We start from the raw sequence: 15796 nt of genomic DNA on the forward strand, positions 1-15796 counted from the left end.
GAAGCTCAAAATGCCCCCCCCCCCACACACACACCCCCTCCAAGTAACTTCAGAATAGACTAATATATATGCCCACCATTAACTTTAGATTGGCACCGTTTACCAATATGCAAACAAATGCCCGACAACCCTGTAGGAGGCCCTCATCTGTACTTTACTCCTTGTCAAAATACTGCAAAGCATGCACTGATAAGCAAAAACCCTTCCACTAGCATAGTAGTCCAAATGGGGCCCAGCCAGAATTAGGTTTGCACCAGACCGTGCCTTCTATGCCCCTCCAGTGCACACACTGAACACGCACACACCGAGAGCTGGCAATACACCGGGAAGAGACAACAGGGGAGTCTCCCCAAGCCCAATGGAGGACCTGTGCTTGGAAGGCAGCAGCCAAAGTAGATTTTCTTTTTCACTGGAAAATGCCATATCATAATCACAAAGAAGCATGCGATCCATGTTCCATGGAAACTGCACATAGTACTATGAACAGCGACTTCACCAAGTTTATTGATTTAAAAAACGATATAGTACATGACTACAGAAGCTACCACTCGCCGGTCCACCTCAACAAAAAAATAAGGAATACGAGCAATATCCACTATGTTGTCAACTGCAGTATATTGTGATCCAGCCAAAAAAAAAAAAAAAACATATGCGTTCAAATTTGCGGGACAACCCCATGCTACATACACTGGTTTCTTGTGGGCCACACACCAATCCATCCACTCATGAGCAATGTCTCTTATCGCCACCACCTTTAGCCAATCAGATAAAGTTACCTCTCCCCCACAGGCACTGCTAAGATCCTCCAAAACCCCCAGTAATGCCTCTTTTTGAGTCAGTGTGAATGTGAACCCCATGACTTAGGAAAGCACAGGCAATATGCTCCCAATATTCTGCGACTGGAGAACACAACCATGTCATGTGAAAGTTGTCCACATTTAGGGAAGGGCAGCGAAAGAAAGTATTGGAATGCCTTTCCTGGCCTGCCACAGCTTCAAAAGGTGTAGTTAGTTCAGTTGAATAAGACAAAGCTGTAAGGACATTATTTCGCGTGGAGCCATATAGGCAAATTGCCAGTCAACAACATCCCAAGAACCCAGCCAGGCCTCCCACGTCCTGTGTAGGGGAACTAGCACAACCGGAGCAATATAAACCATGGTACGATAAATATGAGACCACACACACACACACACACACAAAACTAACTGGGCCTCGAACAGGCTGTATTCCAGGAGCGCTCTGAGTTTGCCCCTATGCACACCCAATGTTTGTCTGATGTGCGGATATTGGTGAAATTGGGTTCTAGAAAGTGCATACTATACCTGAAGGTATTGGAAGGATTTGATGTGATCCTCATCCTAGATGCCGCCTAGGTCTGTAATACCTATTTTGTCCCATGCCTGGAAGCATTGAAGGATGGATACTTGTTGGAGATGGCGGCCATGCCACAACTGAGGTCTGCTGGGTGAGTGTACTATGCCAACCCACTGCTTGTGACGCCGCTCACCAAGTCAGGAAAACCCCCTTAGTTACTCACAGAAGGTGTTGGGGGCCGGGTCTCCATAAAGTAAACCCATGACCTTTCTCAAATTCAGTAAGGCAAGTCCGATATGCGGGATCATCCCACTCCAACCATTCAATGGTAAGTGGACAGTTAGCTCACAGGAAGGCACGGGCTTGCCATAAAAGCCTTGAACCACTGGTTAGGAATTAGCATGAGAAAGTTTTGAAAAATGTACAGACCGATAACGCCTACCATTTGGCACCATGGACTGCCACAAGTTCCCCTGGGTCCCTGTGAATGTGTCTCACCACCAGAAAGTCTAAACTGCGACTGGTATTTTTTTTAAATAGCCGAAGGAATTACCCTTTTTAAAAAAAATTGTTTTTAGGTCTGGCACATAAAGAGCTTCAACAGTCTCAAAAACATTCATAATAAAATACAAACACAAACTTTTGGCTAGTGCTCTGCGCCCACTTGCTTATTCAAGTGTCATTCACATGCTGCTTCTGCCCACTATAACCAACAGCATGGGGCGAAAGGTCAGGCCAATTCAGCCATTGGCTCTCATTAATGCGAGAGAAGGCAATTTGCTTACAAACACATGTGGATATCCCTAAAAATAGTCTATTTCAGTGCACAAGCTTGAAGGCCATATCTTCCTTCATTTCACATATGTTTATTCTGGAGTCCTTTTGTAACTTTTTTTGCAAATATATGCACGCAATGTTTACACGAAGTGTTTTTTCATTACTTTTTAAACAGTTGATGCCTACTCCATGTTTGCAAAAAACAAAAACAGATTTCCAAAGTACAAACAAACTGGATTTGCCAATGCTTGTTCCATCTGTTCCCATAATTCATTCAAGGACCCATCTGGGTCCTCAGAAAGACTGTGATGCCTAATGGCAATCAGTGGCCAGCTGGCCACCTGGACACTGTTGGAACTGGCGATGGACTCCAGAAAGACGGGATCCTGATTGGAGAATACGTTTTAGGGTAGACATTTTTTAAGGCTACTTGGTTGAGCCATTTTTTTTATTGGGGGAAACCTAATTTTAGATATGAGCATTTTTTTTTTTTTTTTTACATAAAAAGAGGCTAAATTGAAGTAGTACTCAAAGGCTTATGTTTAGGTCGATTACCAGAGTGTTTCCAAACATTACTGAGTCAACCCGAATTATCACCCATTACTTAAGTTCTGTCTTAGGACTCAATGTTAAACGGAGTACTACTTACCACCTAGCTCTAGTTTGTTTCTTAGACCCAAAGCAGGTACAACCTTCTTGGTTTTCGATGCGTACTCTATTGTTTACCATTTTAGAAGGTAAAGAATTAGACGTTAGTGTGTTCTACTTTGCTACACTTCATTCTGAGTTTCTATGAATCCCCACCTTCCTGGAGTGAGCTTGGTTTGCTCACCCTCACTACCATGAGTCATCTACCCAAGGGGAGTCTGTTGGCTATCTAATTTGGAATGCAACACTACTGTGCCTCAGAACCCCATTGGTAGCCTACAGTACCACTAAATGTTAGGGAATTGTAACTTCTGATGCAACTGGACCAGCTAATGGTACTGTGCAGGCCTCCCTGGTATCAGAAAAAAAATGGAGAAGGTGTATTAGCGTTGGTTAGTCTAGTCCTGGCAAAGTGTTTAAGTTTGTCAAGGACACTCGAAGAAGTATATTTAAGATAATGGTAAGGCCACTACATCTCACTTAAACTATGCACCTCTGCAGACCCAGTGATCACAGTGACTCATACGGGCAAACAAAGATGCTAAAAAAGACTATGCAGGCAAAGCGAAAGCAGGGATGGAGGCACTGTACCAAAGGAGGCAGATCATCAGCGTGGTGATTTACAAGAGACAGTTAATTTCACAATGTACATAGATTCTCACCAGTAGCTTGGTTTGAATTATGCGCCCGTCTGATAATTCAATCTGGACCCAGGGGCTGGACTCACTAGTATGGTAGGGTAGAGGCCACGTGTACCCAACAGCTCGGCATCTGTAGGAAACTTCAATATGACCTGCAAGGGAGGAACACCATTACAATTATTACTTCTGATCTAATATGTCCAAACACAGGAAAGCACCTTCAGCAAATAATATTTAGCAACCAAGTCAACAGCAGAGTTACTCAAAGTCTTTTCCATCAGTAGCAATCAACTTACACCACTTTACTTTGCAGTATGAGAGCTTGCAGCTGCGTTAGGCAGCACACCAAGATGTTACAGGCCTTGCAGTCGACACACTACAGTATACATCATCTTACAATCTATTGCCCAAGTGTTTACACACTCTTGTAGTGAACAGCATAAGAGCTCACAACTACAGGTCTACATTTCTAACAATAGCTCAAGGCAATTGACCCCCAGCCTCCCATACCATAGCCATGTGAGACTCAATCCTTAACCCCTTGTAGGTTGTGTTTGAGACTAGTCTACTGCACTTCGAAAGTGTCTCCTGCCCAATTAGTCACTTCCACCTATCGGATTCAGGCCATTCAGTACCCCCCAACCCCATCTGTACCCAATGTGCCCCAGCACATTCCTCTTCCGTCCCATTTATCTAACCTGCCCACCCCACAATTCCTCTCTCATTTAAACCCCCTGTGCTCCATCTAAGCCCATCAGTCCCCTCCAGACTCACATTCAGTCTTTTGCTCTCAAACCTCTCCTTCCATCTTCAACCACTGAAAGAAAAAATATCCTTTCACCCACTGGACCACCACATAGCCCGCCACAGTCAATCACGCCCTCTCAGTCTCACCCGCAAATGGCCACCCACCTCATTTCAAGCGCTCCTTCCGTTTACCTGCCAGCGAATCCAGCTGCCGATTGAGAGCTGCCACAATAACATCATTTTCAACAATATAACCCATATCTTCCAGTCCATCTGCATCAAAGGTGATCAGGGCATCCGAGCAGGCGTCCCACACCTTGGGGCAAGAGACATTAGAGATTATGAAGGGAATCTTGCATGATAGGCACTAGAGAGCAAAGCACACAGGTGGGTAGAGTGCACGAGGTGTGAGCCCACATAGCAGGCAGGAAATACCATTTGATTACATAGGGGATGTGACTACACTGTATGCTGGATCGAACATTGGCACCCAGAGGGAACAGCAGATAGGAAAGCACAAGGGAACAGAAAAGCAATAGTACAGCATTCAAATAGTTGAAAACGTCACAGAACACTGAAGATATTAGAGAACATAAAAGGGTGAACGAACACACTGCAGACATGAGAATACAGAGAAGAGACACAGGAAAGAACATTTAAAAAAAAATAAACTGGCAACAAAAGCACAGGAGGCAGCCCGAAGAGAAGATAAGACAACAGGAAGTGAGTGGTTCTGTGGCAGACACAAAAGAGCTAAAAGAGTAAGCTGGGACCAAAAGTAAAGAATTGATCACAGACAGGAAGTGAACGAACAGTATTATGAAAAAGTATGTCAATATCCCTTGGGGGGAAAAAAAAGCAAAAAAAACAACATGCACAGAGGGCAAAATAAAGCCACTTATTATCAACAAAGGAGGTCAGAAGGAGATTTGTCAGGACAGTGGGGGTGAAATGAAGACATCAACCGTATTAAAAGAAAAGTGGTATGCATGGGGGATCATTAACCATGTGTAGGAACATGGATACTTAACAACACATGTGTCGAATGTGGCAGAGTGCGTTAATGTGATTGTGGTGGTGTTGGGACATGAAACAATTCTGCCTCAAAGTCATGGAACTCACCTGCATTCGCCTGAAAGGTTTAAATCTCATATTACAAATGTGATCCCAGGCACCGAAACCTACAAGCAAGAAAAAAAGAAACACATTTAATACTTGGAACTCCTGTTCTATACAATGCCGTGGGTCATGGCTTCTCTTTTGTGACTCACATACCTAGGTGCTTTCCGAATATATGAAAAACACTTAGGTATAGCTTCTGGGAGTCAAACATCTGCTAACAGCAGCAAACTTGGACAAAGGAATGAGCAACAGTGCGTCCTAAACGAGCCCCAGCGCAACCATCCGTTTATCCAAGTTGTAAGAGGGTCTACAGAGAAGATACTTTCATATGGAATGAAGCCATACTCAAGTAGGAATAGTTTAACTGTAATTTAATTCCTAAATAACGCCAAGGATGAGACATTGTCTTCGTCTCACTGTTCAAGTATATTCATTCAACATGAACTGCTGATGACAAGCAGAATCCATGTTCACATGTTACCGCACAAGAACAGTGATCACTTCAGTAAAGGCACTGCTGTCCAGACGCCCCACGACCTGTCACGACTCCAGCCATTCCGTTCTATCTAGAGCAGTTTTAATTAGATTAAATGTCCTACACCCTCAAGTCGTTCACTTAGTTTGTGTTGCTGAGGTACCAGTCCACCAAGACCCAGCTACAATTGGTTCTGCTACTTGTTGTTCTGAAAGACAGTCAACTTGTAATTCATTAGCATCATATATTCAATTGTACTCCAAGCAAATCAGGTCCTCCAGAAGGGTTACTTTCTCTCCCAGTGTGTTAAAATAACAAAACCAGATTCTTCACTGTATGCTGATAAAATGAGTAAACAGAATTAGATACTGAAGCTAGCCAACACGCTTCATTCTTTTCTCACAGGATCCTCTTCACCGATATTTTAAGTTTTTCAAAAAACTAATAAATCCTCAAAAATGATTACACATATCTAGCTATTTCAAATCATCTCTTTACAAAAATGTTTTTGAATTTTAGAAGTATATTCAGATAGGAACACACTAAATGTATGCATGTTATTCCTAGGTCTGGCAATCCTCATAACCTGAACTGCCTGCTGACAGATGCAATATGCAGACTGAAAGAAACATACCTAGAGGGTAAAGTGGAATTATTATAGCTAATGGGCTCCGGATTGCCAAATGCACACGTTGTGACTTCAATTAAAATTAGTTTCCATTTAACAGGTACTAATCAGGATTTACAAATTATGCATGTTACATAGGCTTTTCTTCATGTACAAAAATGTACAATTGCTACACACAACAGCAATTTATGAAAGATCCAACAGTATTTATTAAATGGTTTAGTTTACCAAGAATGACTTGAATGCATGTCATCCTTATGCATACAATTTTTGGGATAGTCTGTTGTAGCACAAGAGTTGGTATTATTGGGATAATTATTTGTGTACATCGGCTTGCACATGTGAAAAATACATATAAACCATGACATTGCACATACACTAGTGTGGTCATATGGAAATTAAATCTGATGATGAACAATAAATGAAATGTAAAGAAATTATTTTTAAAAAAATGTAGATACATCAAATCTTGAGATTGTTTTTAAATAATTGTGTATGAAACTTTTGATAAACTTGAATATGTTGCCATGAGAAAAGAAAGTCAATCTTGTTGGGAGGTACTGTATTTTGACAAATTGACTAAGTAAAGGAGTAAATATTACAGTGAGGTCATAGTTCTCGTCCTTAAAACAACTGGGAGAAAAAGTAACAGTAGCAGAGGACTTAATATGCTTGGATTGCTATCCAATATAGGACTCTCATTTCTATGTAATTACATTTTCTGTGGATAATACTCTTTTTTTAACATAATATAGCCTTTGACCAGTAAAGAGCACTTATTGATAGCCTATAGAGTCTAGTCTGTCTGTGCTAAATAGATCTACAATAAAAAATGAAATCCCTATGAAAGATTATTTTGTTCCATATAAGAACTATGCTTCGCTTATCTAGCTACATACAATTACTGGGAAAGGTCTCTCTTGGGTGGTGCAAAAGGTCTCTATATAAAAAAACAAAGCCTACTGATGTCTAATACAAAGTTGAAAATCCCTATATCAAGGAGGTGTTTGATTTCCAGACAATACTCTGTATCCATAATACTTTTAGTATAAGCTAGAGGTTAAATTCCCCCACGGACCACAACCCCCACCTGTGTACATGTAGAACTAGATTATTTTGGTGGTCTAACTTTGAAAATGTTGCTCAATGGCCTTGTGAATAAGGGAGAGTGTTTTTATAGGATGAAAATGTATCATGTATCGATCTGAGAGGCCACTGTATCGATGTTGGGGATTGTTCTACTGTGCATTGATATTATAAAGAATATTCTAATGTGCAAAGAACTAGAACCCATGGGTATAGCTTACTATTGGGTCTCTCAGATTAAACATTTTACACAAATTATTGTAGACATGTTGAAAACCTAGAAGTTGCCTATTTGATTCAATAAAAAAATAGATATTTCAACTAATTCCATCACATCTAAAACAGAGTGTAAACACAAAAAGACCACCATCTCCATCTTATGGCACTCAAACTTCAAGAGCCAAGGGAAAGGTCTGTTCTGGTCAACTTGGGTGGAGCAAGAGATTTGTATGTATGCCCAGCTGCTGCCAAGTCATTCCATCATATAGTCCAAAAAGGTTCAATCCATTTATCATATGCCTAAAGAGGAAATAAGAAATTATCTGAAGGTATGCCTAATAATTTGGTCCCTTTGTAACTACTCTCAATCAACAATGGCCAAGTTGAGCTACTTTTGCTCCTACCAACTACTCCAGCTCAAGACAGATCCTCGACCCCTAAAAATCTACAAATGCATCAGTGGCAACAACATTTGTTTAAGTAAGATAAAACAAGGCTGGGAAAAACAACTAAGTTTAGCATTCAGACAAAATGAGGGAGAATCATGTGAAGAAAATATCTAAAATAAGCCCCTCTCTGGAAACTGTCACTATGTTGACTGATTTGCCCAATGCACATGAACTAGGAGTAAGTATTGCTAAGCTTGCTCTCATGGTTTTGTTTAAGACATTTGCTTGTGACAGTCCCTACAAAGTGTAAACGCTGTAGTCTTGGGAAGGGTCACTTTTCCTTGCACACGGGATTTCTTAAAGAATTTTCAGGAAACAAACCCTTGTGAACACGAGTAGCAGCTCTGAATCAGCATCAAGTGGTGAAATGGGGACAGGGGGGAGGAAGGAACTGATGTCTGTGTGCACGCGTGAGTGGCACGTATATATGATTTGTTGAGTCATTTTTTGAGCAGAAGGTCATTGGCACCGAGCCGCACAATGTACAGACTCCGCCCTCATCACTGCCATGGATGACATACGGGATGATCATGGACAGAGGTGGCACAAAGGCCTTCATTTCACTGGACCTTTTCCTAGCCTCCAACAGTCTCCACTCCATCCTTATCCCATGACTGCAGGACATTGGCATCCAAGGACCCACACTTTGCTGGATTTGCTCTTTCATGACAGGCCGCACCTTGTGAGTCAGTCTGGCTCCATTAACCTCTGGAAACGTCATACTTATCTGGTGAGTTCTATGAGGATCCTCACTTAGCCACACTCTGTTCAATGCCTACATAACCCTACTCTCCAGCACCATCCACGCCCAAGGAATCACCATTCTCAGGGCAACTGGAATTATGCAGGAGGCATGTGCCATACTATGTGGCATGGATGACTAAATTGTGTGACAAGAAATGACAAATTATGCAGCACTATGGCACATTTTGTGATAGTGTTACCATGTGTAAATATTACACACTAAATACGTAATACTGTTTGGGCAATTATTTGACCTTATTAGTACAAGTTTAAGCAACCAAATACAATATTAAGCAAGTGAAATACGACTAGTCAACCTTTGCAAAGGGCCCTTCACTGAAAGAGTATATAGACACATTTTTAGTAACTTCTAATCTGTTTGAGCTATTTAACAAATCATGTATTAAGCATTTTGTGCACCAGATGATGGATTATGTAGCAAATGCAGCAGACACGTTACTATGCAGAAAACACTGTGGTTGCAGAATCCCATAATTCTAGTGAGCATGATCATACTGAAGTTGCCAGATACATGGAAACAAATAACCTGAAGCTCAACACAGACTAAACGGAAGTAGTAATCTTCAGCAAAGACACCTCACTCTGGGACTCCATCTGGTGGACTGCCGAACATTGATGGAAACCTCTCCCTGCAACACATGCAAAGAACTCTAGAATAATAAATCGGCAGCAAACCCACCATGACCAGCCAAGAGAATACAGTTTCCATCTACTGCTTTAACATACTGAAGATGCTTAAGAGGATCTTCAAATGGCTCCCCACCAACATTCGCAGAGCAGTCACCCAAGCCCTCATCACCAGCAGGTCAGACTATGGCAATGCACACTATGCCGCAATCAAAGTTCAACTGACCACAAAACTCCAGACCACATAAAACTCTGCAGCCAGACTCGCACTCAACCTCTTGCCCTGCCCTGAAGTCACCCTGCACCTCAAAGAGCTCCGCTAGCTCCCAATCTGCAAAAGAGCACTCTTCAAACTTCTCATGCATACAGATAAAGCCTTACAAAACATTAGCCCCCACTTACCTCAACAACCACATTAACTTTCACAAAACCCTTCCAGACACTTTCACTCAGCCAAACTCCTACTTGCTCACCCCTCCACCATATATTCAGAGCCAGATTCAGCAGTTGTGCCTTCTACCTTTCTCCTGAAGTCTGTTTCAAACTGCATAGCAGGACCACCTTCTCAGATCTTGAATACTGCAGGAAATTAAAGCCCTGTCTTTACCTAGCCCACGGTCTTCCCCTGCAACTCCTGCTTCATCGCCAGGATGCTCTCCTGGGTGAGTCAAGCACTATCAAAATACATATAACACAACAGTTAGCTTCCTGCAGTGGTACTGCTTTAAAAGTTTCTAGATCCAGTCTGACGCGCGGATAATATTCAGAAAGAATGTTTTGAGCTCGCGAGAACTGCTTTACTGTAGAAGAACTCCAAAGGCCAGATGCCCACCCTAAGAACTCTTTTTCCTTTGCTTCCAAAGAAAGTATTCAGAAGCTTGTCCTAGCCAAGACTGGCCGACAACTCAAGTATCTGCCTGAATAGACCCAGCACGCGTTTCATCCAGTAAGGTCTGACACTCAAGAGTGGGAATGAGACTCAATGAGAAGAACACGGTCAACAAGTAGAATGGTGGACATGAACCAAGATATAAGAAAGAATATTGATAAGTGTACTTTTAAATGCAAGACGCGAAAGGGCAATGAAAATAACTACAGACAGCTCACTAAGCTGCAACAAGTTGCGTACCTTGTTGTGTAAATCAGTGGCTTAAAGTACCTGCTCAAGCGATTGCATACAACATGCTGGTTGCAGAATAGAATCTAGGCAAAATTGTGCCTTTATTTAGCAACAACCAAGATGTCCAAGTACGTTGCTGGACATAAGTGTGAACTTTTTAAAGAGAAATCAGTGGCTTAATCTACCTGCTACAGAAGATGTGTCTGTGTGCATGTCTAAGTATCTTCCAGTTCATGGATTTTAACCATCATTGGATGCTGTTGAAATTCCTCATGGGCAATGTGCCTGGTATACAGATAAAGTATATAAACTTCATATCTGCAACTTCATTTCTTAATGTGGGTTTGCTTAGATTTGCATATAAACCACATATCAGTGTAACATCCCAGTTAGCCAGCTTTTTCGGTTAGTATACCTCAACCCAGGTAAGAATCCAATCTATTAGTCACATGCTTGTTACTTAGTAAGAAATGAATTTTGTTTACTTCTCCTGCAGTAGAACTCTATGGTGAGGATTATGCATTACTTTCTTCACTCTTTACTATACAGCAGGTTCAAAGGTTAAAGAAAAAAGAAAAAACACTACGTATCTCATGAACCAAAAGGGATAGTTATTATAGACACTAATAGCCAATCCAATTGCAGTCCGAACATCTATATATAACCATGTCTCCTGTAGTCCTTCCTCTTCTTCACTGCTGCGTCAGTTAAGTCCCTCACTTCCTAAATGTCTCTCTAGATGGTTTTGGGATATTGCATGCTGTGATTTAATTGCTTTATACTGTGTCACTGCTGTGTGTACTGCCTTCATTCTGGTGCTGCTATCTGCACCCAACATGCAGTAGGCTCTGGCCCGAGCACATCTTTATAAAGCATGGGTCCTTCCAGGTGGCGCTGTTTCATGTGGACTGCTGTCTCCGTGAGGAGCATTGCGACCCACCGAGAAGCGCACTTCTAGAAACAGCACTCCATGGCCTAGCGACGAGTGCTAGGGAGGATGCAGTGGCTTTTTTCCTGTGTTTCAGGGACTCTCCACTTGGGGTTCTTCCCTTCCAAAGCTCGCATTACACCACAGTCACAGTAAGTTTATTTCAGGCTGTTTCACAAGTTGATGCCACCTAGTGGCTGTAGTCTATTTGCTGGCTCTGAGCACCTGCAAGGGGGCTGCCCTTCAACTCCCCAGGGTGATTACTGTATACTGGTTCTCACACCCTCTTTAATTATGGAGTCCTACAGGGACCATGAATATTCCCCTAACCTGGCATCTGAGGTGGAATGGCCCACACAACGGAATCTCCCGGCCGAGATGGCCAAGCTTCTTTCCCAGGCTATTGCCAAGGCGCTTGCACCCCTGGAGAAAAGTGTCGCCAAGGTGACTTCTCAGGTCTATAGCAGCTCAGAGATCCTGACGGATATGGGGGCAGGACCTAGTGGCCTTCCCATTTCAGTTCCCAAGATGGCCCACAAACATGACAGGGGGGCACGTGGAAAGCTTTGATCGTTTGAGAGACACATTGAAAAATGCACCCTTCTGGGAGGAGAACTGGACCAGAGAAAATGGTGACGAGGTCCCTCCAGAATTTGACCCTGATGTAGGGTTTCCCAAAGGGGGGGGAGGGAGAGACCGATGAGGAGGTTTCCTCAGATGAGGACTGAGTTGCAGGAAGACCTTGGCACCCAGCTTCGGCCCCTTCTGATCCCTATGAAGGGGAATCTAATGCATCTGACATGTTTGAGCCATGTCCTCAAATGGTGCCCGAACCAAAAAGTAGCAGAGTACGTGGCCAGCAAAATCTGCCAACCCCTGGATAAGGAGGTGCATGCTCATTTGCAGGCAGCTAGGCCCATCCTAGACGGCAACATCACAGCGACCCCAGATATAACCTTCATGTGCACCTTTTTTGCCAAATACATGAGGAATCTCAAGAACAGTATTGACTGCTCCTGGTGGGCATGCCAGGACAAGTTACTTGATGTTCTGGGCCCCCTGACTCAGACTATTCAATTGTATGAACGTTCCAAACAAATATAGAACCCCCTGCCCGCTGTCATTGTAGCGGGATGGGCTCAGAAGGAGGTGTGTCTTTTAGGCAACACCAACCGTGCTCTGTCCGCAGAGAGGTGCCGTTCACTGCTGATAAAAATAGATCCAAAGTTAGGGGAACTGTCTAATTCAGAAGCTGGGGCGGTCGCACAGGGCAACCTGTTTGGCAAACCTTTCGTAAAAGAGCTCGGGTAGTCTGAGCCACTTTCTCAGTGCTGGACAAGAGGAAGCACAGACCTCCATAAAGAACATTTTCCCTGGAAAGGTTGTCGCCGGGGGCAGAAGAGGCAGAGGTTGCTCGTCTGGCCGCTCCAGTTTCCAAGGCCCCAGCAAAGGTCAAGCAAGACGCAATAATCAATGGCACAACGTCCGGCAGGGAGCCTTCTTCCTCAACAGGGGAGTAGGAAAGGGAAGGCACAACCTTAGTGCCCGAGGCAAGGCCAATGCCCCTGGAGGATTCAATGGCAAGAAATACCCTGTCTTTCCCTCAAGCGATGTGGGAGTGGGGGACTTGGAAGGACAAAGGGCTTCACCCAGTGATAAAAACGTACGAGCCTTCAACGAGTTCAAAATGGAGGGTATTCATCTCCTCAAGTATCTGCTGATGCAGAGGGACTGGATGGTGCGCCTGGATCCCAATGATGCGTATCTCATGGTCTGTATCTTTCCACCGCATTGCCGTTTCCTGCAGTTCACATGGAGATATCAGTCTCCGCATTCCAATCCCGATTCAAACTCTTGTCTAGCACCACAGTGCTTCATGAAACTCATCAAACTGGTAGTGGAAACCCTCAGAACACAGGGCATCAGGTTGATCATTTACCTAGACAACATCCTCCTGATGGATCAATCTCGTTCCCAACTTCTATCTCACCAGACAATGACTACTGCCCCTACTGCAGAACCTAGGTTTTGTCATCAACCATCAGAAAGCAGAACTGACCCAGGCTCAGACCATGACCCTCTTAGGGTTTCTCGTAGATTCCAATGCAGACCTTTAAGTTTCCCGGAATCAAAAGGTAAGCAAGATCAAGAAGGAATTGAAGAAGGTTCTAAAAAAAGGAAAGGATCTCCCTCAGACAACTGGCCAGTATATCTGAGCTTATCTTTGAGCCAAGCCATTTTTCAGGCCCTCCACATTACAGGGATTTGCAACGCTTGAAGGCATCTCATCTTCAGGGTGGCCCACTTACTCTGGACTGATTTCACCAAACTCGGAGGTTCGGACAGAGTTGCAATGGTGGCTAGACCATATGGAAGCGTGGAACAGCAGAGCAATCTTCAGATCCTCACGGGATAGAGTAATATGCTAGTCACCAAGGCTGGGGCACCAGGTGTGGCGAGATCTCCGTGGGGGAGAGGAGGGGGGGGGGGGGGGACGCAGGTGGATAGTGGAGGAACTTACTATATATCAACTGCCTGAAACTCCTGGCTGGACCGTTTGCGATCAGATCTTTGACCCTGGACAGAGCCTCGTGCTGCATACTCCTCAGAATAGACAATGTGTCAGCAGTGCAATACATAAATCTCCTGGGCAGCACACGCTCGAGAGCGCTAGCGTAACTGGTGAAGGATTTCTGGCATTACTGCCTCCAGCATCAGATTTCTGTGACAGTAGAGTATCTTACGGGGGTCCCAGAATGCAGTAGCAGATTGGAACTCCAAGTTTATCAAGGATTCTAGTGTTTGCCAACCGGACCAGTTGGTCTTATGGGCAAGCATGGACGGGTGGTGTACCTGTTCGCATTCAGACTGAACACTCAACTCCTGAGGTACATAAGCTGGCGTCCAGACACGGGGGCCATGGCGGTGGTTGACAGGCTTGCGCATTCCCGGCTTTACTCTTGATCCCAGAGGGTGATGTATCAAGTTCGACATCAGGGAGCTTCCATCATCATAACTCCACTCTGGAAATCACAAGCTTGGCTCCCTGACATATTGGAGCTATCTAAGGATGCCCCGATTCTAATCCTGTCATTCCTGCTGATCCTGCTGGATCCCTTTGGCCATCCACATCTGCTGGCATTGCAGATCGTCTAAAAATCATAGCGAGGAGGATTTCTGCCAACAATAAGAAGACATCAGACTTTCGAAGGAGGATAAGAAGTTCATCCAGCAGGCATGGGCCCCAGGGAAAAGCAAGAGATAAAGTTTGGCCGGGGGGGGGGGGGGGGGGGGGAGATTGGTTTGTTGGGGTGTGGCAAGACACCTGGCAGCCCAGATTTCTGAGATCTTGAATTTTCTGGCAGAGTAGGCCAGTTCCGGGCAATCCTATTGTACGGTGAATGAATTCAGATCAGCGATCTCAGCAGGTCACCCGCCCTTGAACAATACTCCAGTAGGGGGAACACCCTTAGATCTGTAAGTCACTTAAAGGCATCAAAATGACACAACCTCTGGAACCCAGACAGTCTGGTTTACATTTTCTGTCAGACTGGCAAGATAACCAATACCTTTCTAGGAAGAAAATTCAGGAAAGTTGTCCTTTTTGCTCTGCCTGATCTCCTGTAAGAGTTTCAGATGTCAGGCTCTAGACATTACGGCAAGTGTGTTATGTTCACTATTTAGAGATGGACCAAATCCGGTACAGATCAGTAACATATCCTGCCTTTGAGGCTGGACCTAAACGGTGTGTGGTCAGGTGCCTTAAAGCCTATGAGGAAATGATGGCAGACATCAGACCACCAGGTGAGAGGCAACTGGTGATTGCTTTTAAAAAAAACAAAAAAAACAAAAAACTTCAAAGCGGTTTCATCTCCTTCCATTGCCAGGTGGTTATGATGGATTATGGCAGAGGTAGGAATCAATAATCATGTCTTTGGAGCCCAATCGACAATGGGGGGCTATGGCATCCAAGGCCATTCAGGTAGTTGGCAGACTAGAAGACATAATAAACATGGCAGACTGGTCTTCAGGGTCTACTTTTAAGAGGTTTTTTTCAAACCCATACATGAAGTGTCAGCGTTGGTGGTGAGTAAGCTATAAACACACATTATCCTCGTCTGCATTCCTGACGCAGAGTGTGATATTTCCTAGCTAACAAGAAAGAAAGTTTTAATTCTATTAAGGACACGGAGGCGAGGAGTATCCCTCCCAAACACACTGGAAATATGTCACCCTCCCTGATTTTTGTT

The 15796-nt window shown here is 43.8% G+C and overlaps 1 protein-coding gene across 1 annotated transcript in view; it reads right to left on the bottom strand.

Moving 5' to 3' along the window:
* Positions 1–15796, bottom strand: part of COQ6 (coenzyme Q6, monooxygenase) — an 81188-nt gene that overhangs the window by 35780 nt on the left and 29612 nt on the right. Inside the window, exons 3-5 of the mRNA XM_069208511.1 lie at positions 5250–5308; positions 4320–4443; positions 3402–3532 (exon numbers count right to left, since the gene is read on the bottom strand). Coding sequence (XP_069064612.1) covers positions 3402–3532; positions 4320–4443; positions 5250–5308 — 314 coding nt within the window. The remainder of the gene's footprint in view (positions 1–3401; positions 3533–4319; positions 4444–5249; positions 5309–15796) is intronic.

The sequence above is a fragment of the Pleurodeles waltl genome, chromosome 9 (assembly GCF_031143425.1).
Source record: "Pleurodeles waltl isolate 20211129_DDA chromosome 9, aPleWal1.hap1.20221129, whole genome shotgun sequence".
Classification (NCBI taxonomy): Eukaryota; Metazoa; Chordata; class Amphibia; order Caudata; family Salamandridae; genus Pleurodeles; species Pleurodeles waltl.